The 24840-nt window shown below is 36.9% G+C and overlaps 1 protein-coding gene across 1 annotated transcript in view; it reads right to left on the reverse strand.

Annotated features, from left to right (window-relative positions):
- LOC110442903 (hemicentin-1-like) overlaps positions 1-24840 on the reverse strand; it is a 69502-nt gene that overhangs the window by 12341 nt on the left and 32321 nt on the right. Inside the window, exons 16-25 of the mRNA XM_021486766.1 lie at positions 24157-24459; positions 21918-22220; positions 20925-21227; positions 19797-20093; positions 11669-11962; positions 10481-10780; positions 7331-7630; positions 5908-6207; positions 3402-3701; positions 303-599 (exon numbers count right to left, since the gene is read on the reverse strand). Coding sequence (XP_021342441.1) covers positions 303-599; positions 3402-3701; positions 5908-6207; positions 7331-7630; positions 10481-10780; positions 11669-11962; positions 19797-20093; positions 20925-21227; positions 21918-22220; positions 24157-24459 — 2997 coding nt within the window. The remainder of the gene's footprint in view (positions 1-302; positions 600-3401; positions 3702-5907; positions 6208-7330; positions 7631-10480; positions 10781-11668; positions 11963-19796; positions 20094-20924; positions 21228-21917; positions 22221-24156; positions 24460-24840) is intronic.

The following is a 24840-nucleotide window of genomic DNA, read 5'->3' on the forward strand; positions in this document are numbered from 1 at the left end:
AATTTATACACATCAAAACACATATAGTACTTACCTTGTCGTAAAGGACGAACATTTTACTGGGCGAAGTTCTCTCGAAATAATTTATGCACATCAAATCACATATAGTAATTACCTTGTCGTAAAGGAGGAAATTTTATTGGTCATAATGTTTTCATATATTCTTTTTTGTTTCGTTAGTTTGCAAGGTACATTGAATGCGGTTTCAAACATTCTGTCACATTTGTTAAACTATATAAATAGGTTCTGGTTCATTTCCCACATTTTATGATATATATGAACAAATTGTTGAAATGTCTTACTTCCGGTAACAGTTAATGATCCTGGCGCGCTCCGCCCAGTGCCAATTTCATTTTCGGCCACACATACGTAGCTTCCTTGGTCAGTAGTAGCTAATGTGTTTATGGTCAAGGACGGGTTGGCCACTGTAGAACCCACAAACTTCGTGTTGAGGACGATTGGTGTTGTGACCCCACCAATAGTGCGTTCCCATGATACTCCAGTAGCCGTGGGATTGGCTGTCACCTTACAGATGAGTGTTACTGACGAACCAAGCACTGCAGTGACGCCGGGGTTGTCAATAAGAACAGTAGGTATACCTGTAATATCAAACGATCGTAACATAATTAAAAGAAATTGGACAAATTGTTCAATCATTTTTAGTTAAGTTAACATAAAGTATCTACCTCGTTTGTTTAAAAATAAATATGTAGCAAATCTAGCATAGAGGGATTCAGGGCGATCGTCTGAGAGAAAAATCACAAAGCCGTTTGTACATTTCTATATATCATCCTTTTGGCTGATAATGAACAACGCGATCTTGTGTTAGATTGGTCGTGAGTAAATCATTTGTATACATACAGAATGTATATCAAAATGATATCTTCTTTAATTGAAATGCTCTATTCATGAGTTTTTAACGAATAGCAAATACACATGTACAAATTACATTATAACCTCAAAAGACACGGTACCTGCAATGATCAACATCTCTCAAAATAGTTTTAAGTACAATCAGTGTTGATTGATCGCTGTAAAGTTTAGAAAAAATACACAGGAAAACTGTTTTCATTTCAAAGACCGGATGACTTCAACATTTAAATGCCATATCAATGATGCTTAAAATATTTCGTCCTTGTTTGAACTTTAAAATCAAACATACTTTAAACCACAACACAGCAAACGAACACAGTCTTGAAGTTTTTTTGAATAGAAGCAATCGTCATAAACATGAGTGTGACCTTTTCTCGACGCTTATCACATAGCTTCATAAATACTGATTTTTTTTAGGTTTTTTTCTACAATATTTAAATGAAAATTGTAAATGGAAAAAAACAATGAAAAAAAACCCACTTCTAACGTCTGTATTTGATTAATGACAATGCTGGGATTTCCAAGGGGAAAACGTCAAATTACAATGACAATAAAGGCACAGTAGACTGTTATAAGTGAGTATGTACAATAAAGGCACAGTAGAGGGTTATAAGTGAGAATGTACAATAAAGGCACAGTAGCGGGTTGTAAGTGAATATGTACAATAAAGGCACAGTAGAGGGTTATAAGTGAGTATGTACAATAAAGGCACAGTAGCGGGTTGTAAGTGAATATGTACAATAAAGTCACAGTAGAGGGTTATAGGTGAGTATGTACAATAAAGGCACAGTAGAGGGTTATAAGTGAGTATGTACAATAAAGGTACAGTAGAGGGTTATAGGTAAGTATGTACAATAAAGGCACAGTAGAGGTTTATAAGTGAGTATTTACAATAAAGGCACAGTAGAGGGTTATAAGTGAGTATGTACAATAAAGGCACAGTAGAGGGTTGTAGGTGAGTATGTACAATAAAGACACAGTAGAGGGTTATAAGTGAGTATGTACAATAAAGGCACAGTAGAGGGTAATAGGTGAGTATGTGCAATAAAGGCACAGTAGAGGGTTATAAGGAAGTATGTACAATAAAGGCACAGTAGAGGTTTATAAGTGAGTATTTACAATAAAGGCACAGTAGAGGGTTATAAATGAGTATGTACAATAAAGGCACAGTAGAGGGCTATAAGTGAGTATGTACAATAAAGGCACAGAAGAGGGTTATAAGTGAGTATGTACAATAAAGACACAGTAGAGGGTTATAGGTGAGTATGTACAATAAAGACACAGTAGAGGGTAATAGGTGAGTATGTGCAATAAAGGCACAGTAGAGGGTTATAAGTTAGTATGTACAATAAAGGCACAGTAGAGGGTAATAGGTGAGTATGTGCAATAAAGGCACAGTAGAGGGTTATAAGGAAGTATGTACAATAAAGGCACAGTAGAGGTTTATAAGTGAGTATTTACGATAAAGGCACAGTAGAGGGTTATAAGTGAGTCTGTACAATAAAGGTACAGTAGAGGGTTATAGGTGAGTATGTACAATAAAGACACAGTAGAGGGTAATAGGTGAGTATGTGCAATAAAGGCACAGTAGAGGGTTATAAGGAAGTATGTACAATAAAGGCACAGTAGAGGTTTATAAGTGAGTATTTACGATAAAGGCACAGTAGAGGGTTATAAGTGAGTATGGACAATAAAGGCACAGTAGAGGGTTGTAGGTGAGTATGTACAATAAATACACAGTAGAGGGTTATAAGTGAGTATGTACAATAAAGACACAGTAGAGGGTTATAAGAGAGTATGTACAATAAAGGCACAGTAGAGGGTTGTAGGTGAGTATGTACAGTAAAGACACAGTAGAGGGTTATAAGTGAGTATGTACAATAAAGGCACAGTAGAGGGTTATAAGTGAGTATGTACAATAAAGTAACAGTAGAGGGTTATAAGTAAGTATGTACAATAAAGGCACAGTAAAGGGTTGTAAGTGAGTATGTACAATAAAGGCACAGTAGAGGGTTGTAAGTGAGTATGTACAAAAAAGGCACAGTAGAGGGTTGTAAGAGAATATGTACAATAAAGGCACAGTAGAGGGTTATAAGTGAGTATGTACTGTTTTTGTGAAAATTGGAAACATATTCATGACAAGTATTGTCTAAATACAGAGTAAACATAAACAAAAGGTGAACTTTGAACATAAGTAGTTTTCCCCTGTGACTTGTGACTTTTAGGCCTACGTGTTGTTACATAGACATCTCCTTTATCAGTTAACAATATCTATAGAACCATGATTCAGTTATACCAAGGAGGGTGTACTCCACTTCTGGTCAAATATCAAAATCAGTTTTTTCCGTCGTTATGAATATGAGTATATATGTGTATATAATTTTTATGTAATCATTTTGAATCTGTGCATATTTGTCTTTCACTTTTAAAAAACTTGGAATGTCACGGAATCAAATTTTACCTTTAAAAGCTAATGATTCTGTGTCCATAACAAAGTGATTTCGATATTAATAAAAACAGCGACCTACCTCCTGTGACTGAGAGAACAGCCGCATTACTAGTCGCAGAACCGACAACGTTCGTGGCTGTGCACTTGTACGAGGCTTGGTCATTTGACGCCGCGTTGTTGATGGTAAGACTTGGCGTTTGGATGGTTCCACCGGCAAACTTAGTGTTGTCAATATTCAGCACAGACGTAACAGTACCGACCGTCTTGGACCATGATATACTGCTTGCGGGAGGATCAGATACTACTTTACAAACAATATCGACACTCTGTCCTGTAAGGACGGACACTGGTGTGACTGCTATAGACACAGTGGGAACAGCTGATAGGATAAAAAAAATGTACATTACAGTAGACATTCAAAGTTTTATTTTATTTTTCTGACAATAATTTTCCGCTATTTTATTGATCCCGGTTTATGCATTAATCGTTCAATCAAACCTCAAAGTTGATATCATTCGATGTCTACAGAAAAAATGGAAATTTTTCACGTAAAATTGGTTACAAGGATTATAAGTAATAAATTTCTCGCATTATATTTGTATATATAAGCCAATTATATCAAAGTTCAAAAGTGATAGCATTATATATATAGTGTGATGAACAGACATATCTCTATACACGCAACATTCTTAATCAGTTAATATTTTTTAAACTAATATTTAGGTACTGGGACCTCTCTAACCATTATATATCATATACTGACAGTCAGGTACTGGGACTTCTCTATACCATTACCACTATATAACATAGACTGACAGTCAGGTACTGGGACCTCTCTAACCATTATATATCATAGACCTACAGTCAGGTACTGGGACCTCTCTAACCATTATATATCATAGACTGACAGTCAGGTACTGGGACCCTCTCTACCCTCACCACTATATAACATAGACTGACAGTCAGGTACTGGGACCCCTCTCTACCCTCACCACTATATAACATAGCCTGACAGTCAGGTACTGGGACTTCTCTATACCCTCACCACTATATAACATAGACTGACAGTCAGGTACTGGGACTTCTCTATACCCTCACCATTATATATCATAGACTGACAGTCAGGTACTGGGACCCTCTCTACCGTCACCATTATATAACATAGACTGACAGTCAGGTACTGGGACTTCTCTATACCCTCACCACTATATATCATATACTGACAGTCAGGTACTGGGACAACTCTTTACCGTCACCAATATATAACATAGACTGAGAGTCAGGTAATGGGACAACTCTCTACCGTCACCACTATATAACATAGACTGACAGTCAGGTAATGGGACAACTCTTTACCGTCACCACTATGTAACATAGACTGACAGTCAGGTTCAGGTACTGGGACTTTGTCTACCCTTACCACTCTATATCATAGACTGATAGTCAGGGGCTTCATTCCCTCCCAACCCTCATCACTCTACATCATATACTGATAGTCAGGTACTGGGACCCTCTCTTTACACTCACCACTCTACATCATATACTGATAGTCAGGTACTGGGACCCTCTCTACCCTAATCACTCTACATCATATATTGACAGTCAGGTACTGGGACCCTCTCTTTACACTCACCACTCTAAATCATATACTGACAGTCAGGTACTGGGACCCTCTCTACCCTCACCACTCTACATCATAGACCTACATTCAGGTACTGGGACCCTCTCTACCCTCATCACTCTACATCATATACTGACAGTCAAGTACTGGGACCCTCTCTACCCTCACCACTCTACATCATATACTGACAGTCAGTCCCTGTGTCCTATCTCTCAACCCTCACCACTCTATATCATATACTGATAGTCATGTACTGGGACCCTCTCTACCCTCACCACTCTACATCATATACTGCTGTGTCCTATCTCTCAACCCTCACCACTCTATATCATATACTGACAGTCATGTACTGGGACCCTCTCTACCTTCACCACTCTACATCATATACTGATAGTCAGGTACTGGGACCCTCTCTACCCTCGCCACTCTATATCATATACTGACAGTCAGGTACTAGGACCCTCTCTACCCTCACCACTCTTTATCATAGACCTACAGTCAGGTCCTGGGACCCCTCTCTACCCTGACCACTCTATATCATAGACCTACAGTCAGGTACTGGGACACCTCTCTTCCCTCACAACTATATATCATAAACTGACAGTCAGGTACTGGGACCCTCTCTATCCTCACCAATCTATATCATATACTGATAATCAGATACGCGGGACACTTTTTGGATATCTGACTTTCAAATGAATGACATAATGACCTTATTAGGATACTGTACACATATAATTTGTTGGTATATGCCAAATGTCATTTAGATGTTATTTAAATAATTTTGACTATTGCAAAATTGATCTGAACAAGAAAATCCAGATCCAGGACCAACACCTCCTGCACAAAGCAAGTCTCTGGCTTTTTAGAGGGAAGATTTTTCCATACCCGTTTGGTGATGAAAATAGCATGTAAACCGTTATGCAACCGTGTATTGTGCATGCATGTGCATTTAAAGTATTACCTCCAGTTACGGTCAATGTTGTTCTTCCGCTTTCACCTGTACCCACGCTGTTTGTCGCAGTGCAAATATAGTCCGCCATTTCGGCGGATGTAGCAGTCACGATGGTTAGTGATGGGTTTCCTACAGTTCCACCAGTGAATGCCGCTAAACTTACATCAATGTCGCTAGAAACGGTGTTTTTGATTTTCTTCCATAACACGCTGTCGGCAGGAGGCGATGCTGCCACCACACACATTAAGGTTACCGAACTACCCGATACCGTAGAGTATGTGGCTGAGGGCACTGTCACTGTCGGGATGTCTGAAGATAGATTTAACTTCTATAAATACTACACATATTTACATCAAAATGAAGTTTAACTGACAAAATAAAAATGCATTGGAAATTAAGACAAGAAATCACAATCCTACGAAATATTATGATGATCCTTTATCTTATCGTTATTAGTTAATCTATTTACCATGTACAGTGGTAACCATTCGGCCTCATAAAGTCATCACATTTTTGTTTGATATGTCATGTTATTCACTGTGACGTCACAAGTAATAATGGATCGCGGTATTAAGTTTGCAAAGAACACAAAATAATTATTTTATTCTACAAGATCTTAATTCATTACCATTCCATTAGACTTGTTCTCTGAAACTTACTGAAAATTGCTCGTTTCATAAATTTATTTAATAAAATAAATGGAATTGACCTCGTAGAAAAATCATGTTAACAAACACATTGGCATGTAACCATGTAAACAAACACATTGGCATGTTACCATGTAAACAAACACATTGGCATGTTTCCATGTAAACAAACACTTTAACATGTAACCATGTAAACAAACACATTGACATGTAACCATGTAAACAAACACTTTAACATGTTACCATGTAAACAAACACATTGGCATGTTACCATGTCAACAAACACATTGGCATGTTACCATGTCAACAAACACATTGACATGTTACCATGTAAACAAACACATTGGCATGTTACCATGTCAACAAACACATTGGCATGTTACCATGTCAACAAACACATTGACATGTTACCATGTAAACAAACACATTGGCATGTTACCATGTCAACAAACACATTGACATGTTACCATGTAAACAAACACATTGGCATGTTACCATGTAAACAAACACATTGGCATGTTACCATGTCAACAAACACATTGACATGTTACCATGTCAACAAACACATTGACATGTTACCATGTAAACAAACACATTGGCATGTTACCATGTAAACAAACACATTGACATGTTACCATGTAAACAAACACATTGACATGTTACCATGTAAACACATTTGACCTTTGTAAATAATATGGATCATAAAATGTGAAAACAATAAATTCATTCAACATTCCGATTTGACATGAAACATTTGTATACACTGTAATAAATTGAGTACGCACCGCCTGTAACAGACAGAGATGTTTGGGTACTGGTACCGGCTCCAACGCTGTTGGTAGCGGTACACACGTACGTCGCCGCATCGACGCTCTCGGCTCCAGTGATGGTGAGCGACGGTACGGTAGGAGTCGATCCGGAGTATTTAGCAGGTGAAGTTGAGACCGTTGTTTCCGTTCCACCAGACGTACGTTTCCATGACACTGATGTGGCTGCTGGCACGCCCGACACTGTACATTCTAAAGTGATGGTGCCACCTTTGGTTACACTGTACGACGCCTGAGTTACTTGTACATTTGGTATCGCTAAAACGATCGAAAACAATACATGATATTTCATAATTGTCAGTTAGAATTAAATAGTAATACTAATTATTCCAGGTTCTTAAAAACCGCTTGACCACAACATAGTTTGTAGGTCGTCTCAAAGCGGTTCACAAATTATTATCCGTGGTTATAGGGCCTTTGCAACTACCAAATGTTTTCCTCCCTGGGGAGCATACAGCCGGTGCTGCCATTTAAGCTCACAGGTAGCATTAAAAAATTACAGCACTGCCAAATCACGTACTCATTTACAGCTGAGTAGACTGGAACAAGCAGAGTAAAGTATCTTGTTCAAAGATACAACAGAGTGCCGTGACGTGACTCGAACCCGGAGCCCTTCGGGCACGAGACTACCACTAGACTACCGTGCCCCACTTGTGTGTGTCTGCTTTAAATCAATTTTTACATGATGATATGGTTCTGTTCTTAAGATTTGTTGTATTGATATTTTCACATTCCTAATGCTGCTGCATAGAACGTTGTACCTTTGTTAAATCTTTCCCGATACGTTTTTTCCCCTATTTGATTCCATGTTAAATCTTTCCCGATACGTTTTTCCCTTATTCGATTCCATGTTAAATCTTTCCCGATACGTTTTTTCCCTTATTTGATTCCATGTTAAATCTTTCCCGATACGTTTTCCCCCCTATTTGATTCCATGTTAAATCTTTCCCGATACGTTTTTTCCACTATTTGATTCCATGTTAAATCTTTCCCGATACATCTTTTCCACTATTTGATTCCATGTTAAATTGCTTTTTCTTAAGAAAATTTTCATGGCTTCGTTTGGCATACACTTTTGTTTGAAACGTTACATCTTGTTTAGAAAGTTTTTCTTAAACTTATATATTTACGACGTAGACATTGAACCTGCCCCTTGCACGAATAAAGCACCCTGTATTCCCGCCACTATATTCGGGCTACTGGGTAAATACTTACTGCCCAGTGGTCATTCTTACAATACGACTCGTCAGAGACAGATCTGTACTCCAGATTTACTGATAGAGCCATTGATATATTGACTATATATAATGAAATTGGCTCTGGGCAGCTTAGATGGGGATTTTTTGTTTGTGTGTGTGTTTGTGTGTGTTTTTCTTCTTCTTCTTTAAGCTTACATCAAGATATGATGTAACTCCTTTCAATTTAATTAAAGAATTACTATATTACTTGCAGGAGTTGGTGTAGCCCTACTTACAAATTATATAATGATTTGCAAATATTTATACTCAACAGTTTACCTTATATGAATACCAGTAACTCATTGTCTAATACTTGATATTATTCACTGAAGATAATAGTCTAGTAAATATCTCAAATTAAATATCCCTAGCGAAAGGGTTACTATATCTCAAGAATACTGAACAAGTCTGTTTACATCAAGGAGTTACTTCCCCTTACCCAAACATCATATCAATGTACAAATATATGTCTGTGTTTCTTACCACCTGTTGTCACTTTAAGGAGAGGACTTAGATAGGCTATGCCTGATGTCTGATCCTATTGACTATTGCTTATATTGTCAATAAAATTTGTTGAAATTGAAATTGATATTGAAATTGACTTTATACAGGGCGTAAGGACACATTGCCGCCAGCATGTATTAGCAGGTTATGCTAGGAACATCATACCCGGTATGTATAACCGTAGTGATGTAATGACTATCGTGGGATTGTAACATTTAGTTATTTGAATTAATATTATTATAGCGGTCTCTATTCAGAGGTCCGGTACCTCGGTCGGTGCGGAAGTTGTGTAGTATTTATTGTATGTTTATGAGAGGGTGAATGCATTTATTGTATTGTCCTGTATTGTAGGTTTCTCGAAGCTAGAGTAAAAAAAAGAGATATACATAAACAACTTGTCCGAGTTTTGGTCTTAAAACTGAGCAACCAGGGACAAATGGTTGTCATTTGTTGACTGTTAGAATTAAAAAAAAAATATCTGTGGCTCTCTCATTGATAAAACACTATTGATCGCTACATAAAATTAGCAGTTGACGTCATTCTGAAAGGAAGCCATTTTGATTTTTTTAGGAAAATAACTGACTAGACCATTTAAATCTCTATGGTTGACCAAAAGAAACACTGCATTATCTCTAGCAACAATGACCTAATCTGGCAAAACTTCTACGTCATATATCAACATGTTAATATGTGTGTAATTTAAATGATTTAAATAGACGCAAAAATTCGACATGCTATCAATGTCTTTTGCTGTATGCAAGATTCGTTAAAATTTCATTAAAGATGACAATGTATTTCCACAAGAATTCTCAGCATCGATTTCATACCTTTCCTTTTGTTTGTTTATAATTTGTTTGTATTTGGCTATTATCCACACTTAATGAATATCAAAAATTCGAACTCTGCAACCGCTAATTACATTGTATAATTAAAACAAATATGTGCATGAGAATTTGGTTTTGTTTTATAATAATTATAAAGTACATAACGACCAAGTCTGTGTCTAACAATAACAATTACCAAACTAATATTTGATACTACACAACAGTGACCAAGAACAAAAAAACAAATAAAATGATATAGCGGCACATCTAACAAAATCGGGAAATAAGACATATCAACCGTCATAGACATATAAAATTATATATATTTTTTTTATTTTCGTTTTTTTTTTTTTTTTTTATTACGTTGATCCCTGTGTATGATGATTTTGAATCCGACAAAGTAGAGGTTGAAGATATAATTTTGATAATTAAAGACATTTCTGCTTTTCAAATTTGACTGTAATATGTAATCAACGTAATGAACACGACCTGTCCCGGTCATCACCAATAACACTTTTCTCTCTGACCAGCGAGACACTTACACCCAGTCACCGATAGCACAGTCTGACCGCTAGTGCCGGTGCCCACAACGTTAGTGGCTCGACATACATAGGTTCCTTCGTCGCTTTGGGATACCATGTTGATAACAAGGGATGGGTTGGCTGAAACTGCATCCTGGTACTTTGTGCCGTCAACGGTGATGACTGTACTGCCAGACGTCGTGGTTTTGCTCCATCGTATCAATGAAGCGGTTGGTGAGGCGGTCACGGTACAGCCCAGGGTAACTTGAGTACCGGTTACAGCAGTGTACGTGGCAGCTCCAATAACTACAGTCGGTATAGCTATGAAAGAAAGGGGGAAATCAACTTTGTTTCTTAACCGTTAGAGATATTTCAAACAAATGTATATCGATATTAAATCATAATTAGGGCTGAAAGATTTTTTTTTAAATTTCCATACCCGTATGAACGCAAGTATGACAAATACAATACTATCGTGTAATCTCAATATTATATTTCTAAAAAAGAATTCTATTGAGCATCTCTATTTTAACACAATTTTGACTGTATGACTCGCCAAATATTTTAGTCAAAGATTATTTAAAAGCCATTCAAAGTGTTATTGGAAGCGAAGGGCTAAGAGTGCCACTAATAAATATGCATAGTGCTAAATAACCAAATCACCTACCAAAACGTAGTTTAACAACCACAACTTCAATTTGATTGGTTAATAGTAGGTGTCAATAGATATTGCCTTATGTTAACAAGCATTTTGTATTAATAGATCACTGACGCAGGGATCAGTGAGGACGTTACATCTACTACCGGTATATACATATTACTCAGTGTAATACCGCAACTAGTGCTCGACTGGGTTTTTTCTCTCCAGAAAACTGAACCGCTTCAAAACATTATTATTTCTATGCTTCCAAGGAAATATAAGACATATTGATGTGCTTAGCAAAAATATCTTATACGAGTTTTATACGAATGAAGTTTTCCATTTTCAATGTTTCATGATTAAAAAGATTCCAATGTTTAAACCATCCATTGGTTACATATACTCAATTGTGCATTACGTTCTGTTATGTTTTGTAAATTCTGCTTAAGAAGGAGAAACAGCTCACGCGGGTAATTTACATATTATATGTACGTTTGTAATTCTGTTCTATATTTAGGTCCGTATATCCAGCACGTTTGGTTTTCTTTTTGCTTTGTTAAACACTTTACCTCCAGTAATGGTGACCATGACTTGATTACTCTGCGTTGTTCCAACAATATTGACAGCCACACACCGATACGTCCCAGCATCTCCATTTGCAGCATTAGCGATATTAAGGGAAGGATTGCTTACAGTGAATCGACCACTGCTTAGAGTCAATTGTGTGGTTTGTCCATTGCTAGCAACTTTCTCCCAGTACACTGACGTCACCGCCGGCACTCCGGCAGCTGAGCACTGAATTATCGCAGAACTTCCGGTGATCACCGTATACAATGTCTGAGTAACCGTTACTGTCGGTGAATCTGGTGACAATCAATAACACGTATTGATCAATTGAACAGAAAGAATCGGAGAACATGTCAACAAATAAAGTATAAACAATGAAAATATCGTAGCGCAGGGAATAAAAGAGCAGAAATATACTATATCGAACGGAAATACCAACACTTACAGAACGGAAAGGTAAGGAATACTCAGCAACAAATACCAACACTTACAGAGTGGAAATATAAGGAATACTCAGCAATAAATACCAACACTTACAGAGCGGAAATATAAGGAATATTCAGCAACAAATACCAACACTTACAGAGTGGAAATATAAGGATTACCCGGCAACAAATACCAACTCTTACAGAGCGGAAATATAAGGAATATTCAGCAACAAATACCAACACTTACAGAGTGGAAATATAAGGATTACCCAGCAACAAATACCAGCTCTTACAGAGCGGAAATATAAGGAATATTCAGCAACAAATACCAACACTTACAGAGTGGAAATATAAGGAATACCCAGCAACAAATACCAACACTTACAGAGTGGAAATATAAGGATTACCCAGCAACATAAACCAACACTTACAGAGCATATTATTTGCAGGACCTTATTATGCTAATTGTTAAAAATTACATTTACAAACAACGAATGAAAGGTGATACACTTTTTATAGAAAGTGTAAACAGATATATAGTGTACAATTATTATGTGGAAAATTATATCGCAACGTGTAAAGGGAAACAAAATACCTTTCTCCAAAAATGGAGACTCTTTTCTAACTTAATGCTACCATAGCTTATTTACCAAGTCTTGTGTATTTATCCAATATATGCACCTATAACTTGTACCTTATTCGATTGCCGCCCGATATATGTATTAACCAATTTCGAACCATTCATTCCAACTCCAGACCGTTACAGAGCGGAAACATAAGGAAAACCCAGCAAAAAATGCCAATACTTACAGAGCGGAAAGATAAGGAATATCCGACAACATAAACCAACACTTAGAGAGCGGAGAGATAAGGAAAACCCAGAAAAAAATGCCAGCACTTACAGAGCGAATAGAGAAGGAAAACCCAGCAAAAAATGCCAATACTTACAGAGCGGAAAGATAAGGAAAACCAACCAAAAAATGCCAACACTTACAGAGCGGATAGAGAAGGAAAACCCAGCAAAAATTGCCAACACTTACAGAGCGGAAAGATAAGGAAAAACCCAGCAAAATTGCCAACACTTACAGAGCGGAAAGATAAGGAAAACCCAGAAAAAAATGCCAACACTTACAGAACGGAAAGATAAGTAAAACCCAGCAAAAAATGCAAACACTTACAGAGCGGAAAGATAAGGAATATCCGACAACATAAACCAACACTTAGCGCGCGGAAAGATAAGGAAAACCCAGCAAAAAATGCCAACACTTACAGAGCGGAAAGATAAGGAATACGCAGCAACATATACCAACACTTACAGAGCGGAAAGATAAGGAAACCCAGCAAAAAATGTCAACACTTACAGAGCGGAAAAATAAGGAATATCCGACAACATAAACCAACACTTACAGAGCGAAAAGATAAGGAAAACCCAGCAAAAAATGCCAACACTTACAGAGCGGAAAGATAAGGAAAACCCAGCAAAAAATGCAAACACTTACAGAGTGGAAAGATAAGAATATCCGACAACATCAACCAAATCTTACAGAGCGGATAGATAAGGAATACTCAGCAACAAATACCAACACTTACAGAAGAGAAAGATAAAGAATACCCAGCAACAAATACCAACACTTACAGAGTGGAAAGATAAGGAATACCCAGCAACAAATGCCAACACTTAGAGAGCGAAAAAATAAGGAAAACTCAGCAACATATACGCAATAAATACCAACACTTACAGAGCGGAAAGATAAGGAAAACCCAGCAACAAATGCCAACACTTAGAGAGCGAAAAAATAAGGAAAACTCAGCAACATATACCAAAACTTACAGAGCGGAAAGATAAGGAAAACCCAGCAACAAATGCCAACACTTAGAGAGCGAAAAAATAAGGAAAACTCAGCAACATATACGCAATAAATACCAACACTTACAGAGCGGAAAGATAAGGAATACGCAGCAACATATACCAACACTTACAGAGCGGAAAGGTAAGGAATACCCAGCAACAAATGCCAACACTTACAGAGCGGAAAGATAAGGAATACCCAGCAACAAATGCCAACACTTACAGAGTGAAAATATAAGGAATACTCAGCAACAAATACCAACACTTACAGAGCGGACAGTTAAGGAATACCCAGCAACAAATACCAACACTTACAGAGCAGAAAAATAAGGAATACGCAGCAACAAATACCAACACATACAGACTGGAAATATAAGGAAAACCCAGCAACAAATACCAACACTTACAGACTGGAAATATAAGGAAAATCCAGCAACAAATACCAACACTTACAGAGCGGACAGATAAGGAATACCCAGCACCAAATACCAACACTTACAGAGCAGAAAAATGAGGAATACCCAGCAACAAATACCAACACTTACAGAGCATATTATTTGCAGGACCTTATTATGTTAATTGTTAAATATTACATTTACAAACAACGTATGAAAGGTGATACACTTTTTATAGAAAGTGTATAAAGATATATAGTGTGCAATTATAATGTGGAAAATTATATCGCAACGTGTAAAGGGAAACAAAATACATTTCTCCAAAAATGGAGACTCTTTTCTAACTTAATGATACCATAGCTTATTTACCAAGTCTTGTGTTTTTATCCAATATATGCACCTATAACCAGACCGTGACAGAGCAGAAAGATAAGGAATATCCGACAACATAAACCAACACTTGAGGGAAAGATAAGGAAAACCCAGCAAAATGCCAACACTTACAGAGCGGAAATATAAGGAAAACCCAGCTACAAAGGATAATGGTCAATTGTAGACACTTATAGAGCGGAGAGATAAGGAATACCCAGCAACAAAGACCAACACTTACAGAGCGGAAAGATAAGGAATACCCAGCAACAATCGAAAATGGTCAATTGTAGACACTTACAGAGCGGAAAGATAAGGAATACCCAGCAACAATCGAAAATGGTCAATTGTAGACACTTACAGAGCGGAAAAATAAGGAATACCCAGCAACAATCGATAATGGTCAATTCTAGACACTTACAGAGCGGAAAGATAAGGAATACTCAGCTACAAATGATAATGGTCAATTGTAGACACTTACAGAGCCGAAAGATAAGGAATACCCAGCAACAATCGATAATGGTCAATTCTAGACACTTACAGAGCGGAAAGATAAGGAATACTCAGCTACAAATGATAATGGTCAATTGTAGACACTTACAGAGCGGAAAAATAAGGAATATTCAGCAATAAATGATAATGGTCAATTGTAGACACTTACAGAGCGGAAAAATAAGGAATACTCAGCAACAAATGATAATGGTCAATTGTAAACACTTACAGAGCGGAAAAATAAGGAATACCTAGCAACAATCGATAATGGTCAATTGTAGACACTTACAGAGCGAAAAGATAAGGAATACCCAGCAACAATCGATAATGGTCAATTGTGGACACTTACAGAGCGAGCGGAGAGATAAGGAATCCCCACCAACAAATGATAATGGTCAATTGTAGACACTTACAGAGCCGAAAGATAAGGAATACCCAGCAACAATCGATAATGGTCAATTCTAGACACTTACAGAGCGGAAAGATAAGGAATACCCAGCAACAATCGATAATGGTCAATTGTGGACACTTACAGAGCGAGCGGAGAGATAAGGAATACCCACCAACAAATGATAATGGTAAATTGTAGACACTTACAGAGCGGAAAGATAAGGAATACCCAGCAACAATCGAAAATGGTCAATTGTAGACACTTACAGAGCGGAAAGATAAGGAATACCCAGCAACAATCGAAAATGGTCAATTGTAGACACTTACAGAGCGGAAAAATAAGGAATATTCAGCAATAAATGATAATGGTCAATTGTAGACACTTACAGAGCGGAAAAATAAGGAATACCCAGCAACAATCGATAATGGTCAATTCTAGACACTTACAGAGCGGAAAGATAAGGAATACTCAGCTACAAATGATAATGGTCAATTGTAGACACTTACAAAGCGGAAAAATAAGGAATACTCAGCAACAAATGATAATGGTCAATTGTAGACACTTACAAAGCGGAAAAATAAGGAATACTCAGCAACAAATGACAATGGTCAATTGTAGACACTTACAGAGCCGAAAGATAAGGAATACCCAGCAACAATCGATAATGGTCAATTGTGGACACTTACAGAGCGAGCGGAGAGATAAGGAATACCCACCAACAAATGATAATGGTAAATTGTAGACACTTACAGAGCGGAAAGATAAGGAATACCCAGCAACAATCGATAATGGTCAATTGTAGACACTTACAGAGCGAGCGGAGAGATAAGGAATACCCACCAACAAATGATAATGGTCAATTGTAGACACTTACAGAGCGGAAAGATAAGGAATCCCCAGCAACAATCGATAATGGTCAATTGTGGACACTTACAGAGCGAGCGGAGAGATAAGGAATCCCCACCAACAAATGATAATGGTCAATTGTAGACACTTTCAGAGCGGAAAGATAAGGAATACCCAGCAACAATCGAAAATGGTCAATTGTAGACACTTACAGAGCGTAGAGATAAGGAATACCCAGCTACAAATGATAATGGCCAATTGTAGACACTTACAGAGCGTAGAGATAAGGAATACCCAGCTACAAATGATAATGGTCAATTGTAGACACTTACAGAGCGTAGAGATAAGGAATACCCAGCTACAAATGATAATGGTCAATTGTAGACACTTACAGAGTGAAAAGATAAGGAAAACCAAGCTACAAATGCCAACACTAACAGAGCGGATAGATGAGGAATACCCAGCAAAAATCATAACACATCTAGAAGAGATAGTTATAGCATACACGGCAACTAATAACAACACATATTGAAAGGAAAAATACAGAACAGCAGGCAACAAATCTAGAACAAAAGTGAGGAAATACACAGCAATAAATAAAAACACATCTAGAACGGAAAAGTACGAAAAACACGGCAACAAATAACAACACATCTAGAACAGAAGGTTATGAAATACACAACACGAAATAAAAACACATCTAGAAAGGAAAAGTACGAAATACTTGGCAACAAATCACAACACATAACTCAAAGTTGTGATATGCCCTGCAGTAGATAACAGCATTTATCACTTACCTGTTGAATCTTGTTATAGTAATACAAGCAATTTTCAGACCATGAAATACAACGTTCTGTTATTGCACATGTGCAATACGGAATGCTTTATTTACCTACTAGCCGGAACTAGTTTTTATGGGAATCCCCTTGTTATGGCGAACTGAAAAATTCCCGGTATTTGCACAAAATAGCAAAGTTTATAAAATCTTTGTATCGATCTCTACCAAATACGGAAGGTATGTGATAAAAGCAAGGCCACGCACTTGTGTTTTTCTTACGACCCAGAAAGCACTCATTTATTGCGAGGACGTATATATTCGTCCGCGCAATAAACTCGGTGCTTTCTGATTCGTTAGAAAAACACAAGTGTGTGATCTTGCATATGTATACAATGACAAATGGTCGAACACAGGCAAGTAATACCACCATGTATAAAACAGAAAGCATTAAAAGACACAGCAACAAATGAAAGCATGTATGTGATAGAAAATATTGAAATGTCCAACAAAAATTATATTATTTACATAAAGCAAAATGACGTAATGTTTACCAAGAAACCTCACAACCAAAACGAGAGTGTTGGAATACAGGGTCATTGATACCAACAGCTAGACAATAAAATATCGCGAGATTTGGTGTTATATTGGTCAGTATGTTGTCCTTTCGCGTAGTCTTAAAACGAACTATTTAATAAAATATTTGTTAGTAAGTTGTCCTTTCATGTTCTCTGAAAATGCTAGATTCGATTGATATTGGGTAGGAAGTTGTCTTTTCGCGTTAGCTAACAATACGATACTTGATATACTACTGGTCTGTCATTTTTTCCTTGACGTACCTTACCAGCGCGAAAACTGATGTTATACCAGTCATGAAGTTGTCCTTTAACTTCATCTAAACAAAGATTTGTTATGATTTTGGCTTGTAAATTGTCCTTGAGATTTAGGTGATATTATTGACGTCAACACCAATATAATTTGATTTTTTACCAGTTGTGTTACTGGAAATATTGACAAATGGGAATTTGAGCAGTGACAACTAGAATACTGACAGGTTAGAAAGGGATACGTACAGTAACACTGATCTTGACCATAGAAAATTTTGAAACCTCCTTTACACGTTAACATTAACAATGTATTACTTTGTCAAATTTCAGAAAAAAATTCAGACCAACCGACCGACCGACAACAGACAGACAGACACCAACAGACAGTTCTTTGTTTATATAGGTAGACAGGTTTTAATGTATTCTATTCTGTGTGCAGAAACATTACATTTATCTTAACATATGAATAATTTACAGTGTATTAACGACGGACATTATTTGGAGGATTTGCAGTGTTTAAACGAGGGACATTATGTGGATGATTTAGTGTATAAACGAGGGACATTATACGGATGATTTACAGTGTATTAACCAGGGACATTATATGGATGATTTACAGTGTATTAACCAGGGACATTATATGGATGATTTACAGTGTATCAACCAGTGACATTATATGGATGATTTACAGTGTATTACCGAGGGACATTATATGGATGATTTACAGTGTATCAACCAGTGACATTATATGGATGATTTACAGTGTATAAACGAGGGACATTATATGGATGATTTACAGTGTATTACCGAGGGACATTATATGGATGATTTACAGTGTATTACCGAGGGACATTATATAGATGATTTACAGTGTATTACCGAGGGACATTATATAGATGATTTACAGTGTATTACCGAGGGACATTATATAGATGATTTACAGTGTATTACCGAGGGACATTATATAGATGATTTACAGTGTATTACCGAGGGACATTATATAGATGATTTACAGTGTATTACCGAGGGACATTATATAGATGATTTACAGTGTATTACCGAGGGACATTATATAGATGATTTACAGTGTATTACCGAGGGACATTATATAGATGATTTACAGTGTATTACCGAGGGACATTATATAGATGATTTACAGTGTATTACCGAGGGACATTATATAGATGATTTACAGCGTATTACCGAGGGACATTATATAGATGATTTACAGTGTATTACAGAGGGACATTATATGGATGATTTACAGTGCATAAACGAGGGGCATTATACGGATGGTTGACAGTGAATAATTTAGGGGCATTATATGAGTGGTTTTCAGTGTATCAGCGGGGACATATCGAGTGTAACAGTGCATAAACGAAGGAAATTACATGATGTTTTACGTGTATAAACGAGGACATTATATGGTTGTTTTACATGTATAAATGAAGTACACTTTATGACATTATAATGGATTTTTTCTAGTGTATAAACGAGTGACATTGCATGATTGTTTTACAGTGGATAAACGGTGGACATATGGAGGTTAACAGTGTTTAAACGAAGGACATTATAAGAGGTTCTAATGTGTAAAATGGAGGGACATTTTATTGAAGTTTTACGGTATGTAATTATTATTGAATTGTAGTTTAATGGTAGAATGGTACATTCATCCTCAACTTAGATATATTGGAAATATACACCTTGTCATCTCGAGCATTCGCATGTTCACCACGATATTTTGTTAAGCATACTCACTGCCCGAGACTGTCAGCGTTACTTGACCGCTCGTTCCTTTGCCGACAGCGTTGGTAGCCGAACAAATATAGCCTCCAGCATCATTATTGTCAGTCGTAGCTATGGTGAGCGAAGGGTTTGAAGGCGTTCCTCCAGTGTACTTAGAATTGCCTGAAGTAGTGATGGCTGTTGTGCTACCGACCTTAGTCCATTCCACTATTGTCACAACGGGATCGGCGTTTATCTGGCACTGTAAAGTGACAGAGGTCCCGATGATTGCAGTCGCAGCGGTTTGTTGTACAGTAACAGTGGGGATGGCTGTAACGTAAGTTATCATATCAATCATATTACGTGTTACAATCATTTTAATTTTATGGAAGTGATTGTTGTTAAGGCCGATACACAATCACCTCAATGCTTTCAGTTGACCATTGACATTTAGCAATTGCAGAAGTCAAATATTATTTCCCCTGAATTTGCAGGGTCAAAATACAAACACAAGATTTAAAGCTCATTATGTGGAGACGAAAACATACTCTCACAGGTTTACTGAAAGGTTTGTATTTGATTATTGAAAACAATAGAAATGTAATGTCGGACACACAGTCCTCAGCTTAAAGTTGGAATGTTCTTGTGTTCAAGTTAAGCTAATGTGTTAAGTGTAACACAATTTTGCTGTTAAGTACTATTTTACTTATAAATATCTCATCATGATGCTAAAATTTACTTAGTATAACTTGTGATAATTCCATATACCATTTCTTTTCAATATAGTAGTTTTCCTTTTAAGTGTTGGCTTAATTTAGAATATATGTGAACTATAATTGAATATGTTGTTTTAAAGTCAAACACAACATTACCGGATATTGATTTTTTAGTCATAATTTTTCAGATACATTTTTCTGGCGATTTCGATAAATGAAGGAATCGATTCAAAGACGTAAATATCGCTTGTAACAATTTGAAATATGTTGAAATTTATTATTTAATATAGTTTTGTATTCAGGCGAAACTTAAATCACGAACCTATTGGTGGTTTATCCCAAATAGATGTATAACAAATGATTGTTTTATAACTTAAGGAGTTGATTTAGAAAATTAAGACGTTCTGCTCGTGCCAGATTAGTAAACAACTTTAAAATTACAAACCTCCCGTTACTGATAAGCGTATTGTTCCACTTGTTCCTACGCCGGCAGCGTTGGTAGCTGTACACACATAGAAACCCTCGTGGGTCGTCCTGACTGCGCTTGGTATAGTGAGAGCAGGAGTCGCAGTGCTGCCTCCACTGTACGTTTGGCCGTTTATGGTTAAAGGAATTGACTGAGTGCCTTGCACACTCCGCCAGGTCACACCCGTTATCGAAGGAGTAGCTACGATGATACATGGAATAGTGATGGAACTTCCAGTTTGCACAGAATAACCGCTCAGGGGTATGGTCACAACCGGGGTACCTAAAACGACACAATGAGGCACCAGGTCTGATTTTGGGTCACTGTAGAGAGACATCAAGCTTCATATCCAAGGCACATACTGATCCTAGCTTATTACACATAATGGTTCGGTTTCATTAAAAGACATACTTAATGAATTTTACAAAAAATTCCGAACAAGTAATATAAACTCATATTTATCATTCCTGTTGGCCCTGATTTTAATGAACAAGGTTCTTGTTGTTGGAGGGAACCGGAGTACCCGTAGAAAACCCGCAAATTGGGCAGATGACCCAATACCTTTCCACATCCGAACGGATAATCGAACCCTGACCGTCTTCTTGAAAGGAGAGTGCGCTATCAACGAGGGTGCTTAGGCCTATTTGTAAATGTAACGGTCCCTTCGAACATTATGTTATGTTTCACATAATTTAAAACTTCTTTGGCTAGTCCAAATTGACTTGATGTGCATGTATTTGCATTCATATCATTACAACAATCACTTATTGGTTTTACCCTATGTGTTAGAAGACAATGAAGAATCTAAATTGATCTGCTTCTCCCATTGCAACTCTCCTGGCTTACGATTTTTCTAGGACAATAAAACAAACAAGCAAAAAAACACCAAACCGCCCCTTCCGTCCCTTCCCCAAATGAAAAAAGAAACAAACAAATAAATAAAACCAAAAAAAACAGGAAAATGATACTCACCTCCAGTGACGGACAGCGTCGTTGAATCTTGCCCGGAACCAACGCTGTTGACTGCTATACATATGTACACACCCTGATCACTACTTTGTATTCCAGTAATGGTCAAGGCAGGCGAAGTTAATGGTCCGACAGTATATTTACCACCGCTACTTGAAGTGGTAACCGTGGTGACCTGACCATTGACTGTTCGTTGCCAGCTTACTGCAGTATGAGCAGGATCAGAAGTGATGGAACATGGAATGGTGACTGGATCTCCAATTACAGCACTGTATGTTGTTAATTGAATACTCACCAACGGAACGTCTACAATGCATGCATTATGATAAGTTAGACATTATTTCATAATACACCAAGCATACATTAATTGAAAAAGCATGCAATGTGTATTGTATTTAACATACTAGCATGCCACTCTACTTAAATACTAACTTTCATGCTTAAGTCTTATATAAATGTATATACTAGTTTCTATAAATACATAGTTGGTGGTTCTTTATCCTATCATAGTATTAACGTGTCGTTACCAAACTGCCTACGAGATATTGTTTAATACTTTCTTAGATTCAGGGAGTGCGGAGCTGCTTATTACCCGTCAGTGACATGCAAACTTGAATCATCTCTAGAGAAAGGTTTTAGAAAAGGTGTGTTTTTTGTTCGGATTCATCAACAATATGCTTATACTATATAAATATTGTCGGTATTACAACATTATCTACAGGTTTGATTATACAACAATAGCTATAGATTTATGTATTTTACTTGCATTGTCACACTATTTCGAGTAACATTACCAATGACGACTGCTATTCGTACACACGAGTTGTATTTGGACTAGTCTCTCTTAATTAAATCATTTTTAATATTAATTTTAATTATAAAGACAGAAAGAGGACACCGGTTAAGTTATCGGCACTTCGAAAATACTAGATTTTAGCGTGTGAGAGAGATTAACCTTTTGTGAGAATGGATGTTAGAAAAGACTTGATAGTTTGAGAGGGGTCATGTGAACCTGTCAGAACGATATAAAATGAAGTACAACAGACGATCTGTCAGACAAACTTGTAGCTTCAAGGCGCGATCTCAAAATCATAATACAGATATATATATAACCATTTATTGTACCACGCCCTACCTTTAAAAGGGGAGATATCTGCTTGTGGTTATGTGATTGTTATATTAACTACTTCGTTTACTTATTGAAATAGCTTAATAATGTTCAAAGTATTAAGTAGTCTTGTTCACTGTCGGGGGCTATTATAGTATAATAGTGTAAAGGAGAGGCTGCAGAAATTACAATAAAAAACAATATATTAAATGTATTTTCTGTTCTTTAAAAAGTTATAGTATTTTCTTCATGAAATTATTGATGCAGAATTGTGTCTCTCACTACATTGACTTCTAACAGTATGAGAGTGTGACATAATACAGAGTTATAGCTTTTATGATGAAATATGCATGAAACAAATGAACGGCTTTCATTTCGTTTGTGAAGAAACTCCTTAATGAGTTACTCAACTCAAAATGATGACGACAGAAAACTAAGGCCTGGCATAGTATAATAAAAATACAAAGTATAAACTATATAAACATATAGTATATTCTAGTATTTCCAGATATCTCATATACCTAGATAAACACTTTATGAAATACAAAGTTAACGGCTAGAATACAAGCATACGTAAAAACAAACTGGCGGAGGACTTGTTGGCATCAACGATGTAGTCATTGTAAATAGAAGAAAGAATGAGGTAATTAATTCAAATACTTGAATATGTTTACTTAATACAACAGAGAAACAGAAGCCTTCTACTCATAATCAATCTTAGAATTGCATCTTTACTAGTAGTTGCTATCCAGAAAGAAGTCAATAAATTGCTTGAAGTGACCGTGTAAATCACGAAAAGAACCCTCTGACACTTATAATATTTCTTAGATAAGCGATCCAGAACAGGCTGTATTACTTCGTATAATTATGTTAACAGACGTTCCCGATAAACATTTGTCTCTTAATTCAAGTAAAAAATGTCTAGAAACCACATAGCATACGATTAGGGAGACAAGGCAACGAAACCAAGAGATACACTTATTGTATTTACTATTAGTATCAACAATCAAATATTATCTATTCTGCTGACATTAGGGTTGTTGGATGAAGGTTGGGGTTCATGGACGGACGGACGGACTGAAGGAGTACCTATAACTCTCCCAAACACTATCACAGTAAAGAGATTCTGCTTACTTCCACTGACAGTCAGCTGTGTCGTTCCACTAGTTCCGATCCCTACTGGATTAGTCGCTGTGCATCTGTAAGTTCCACTGTCGCTCGGTTGAGAGTTAGTAATGGCTAAGGATGGTGTGGTCGTAGATCCCCCTGTGTATCTGGTATTACCACTAATGGAAACTGTCTGATAAACGTTGTTAACAAGCTTCTCCCAGCCGACGCTGGTATGGGCTGGATTTGCGCTAACGGTACAGACAAGAGTCAGGCTACTACCGGTTGTTGCAGAATAGGTATTCTGTTGAATCACCACTGTCGGCAAACCTTTAAGATAATGTTATCGTCATTGGCATCTCAATATACACATTTACACTTAAAATGGTGTTGTTATCCTCCCAATATTTTTAATATATCTATAATTATAAGTAGATGACGAATTTTCTTTTCTTACGCGGATCAAGTTTGTGTCGGAACTATTTCCGGTTCAGGTCGTCACTTTAAGCGAGCAGGCGCTCTTTCGACAAAAATACATACCAAAATGGGAAAAACAGCTGTTCTCAGTCGTTCTCAACTTCGCTTTGAGTCTACTCATATGCACACCCAATGATAATGGGTTTATCTTGCTACCGGTAGATGATATGATAATTATGTAGATGATTATGGAAAATATATAGATTGCTTATGCTCGGAATGCGCTAATCTTCA

This window comes from Mizuhopecten yessoensis, unplaced genomic scaffold (assembly GCF_002113885.1).
Source record: "Mizuhopecten yessoensis strain PY_sf001 unplaced genomic scaffold, ASM211388v2 scaffold716311, whole genome shotgun sequence".
Lineage (NCBI taxonomy): Eukaryota > Metazoa > Mollusca > Bivalvia > Pectinida > Pectinidae > Mizuhopecten > Mizuhopecten yessoensis.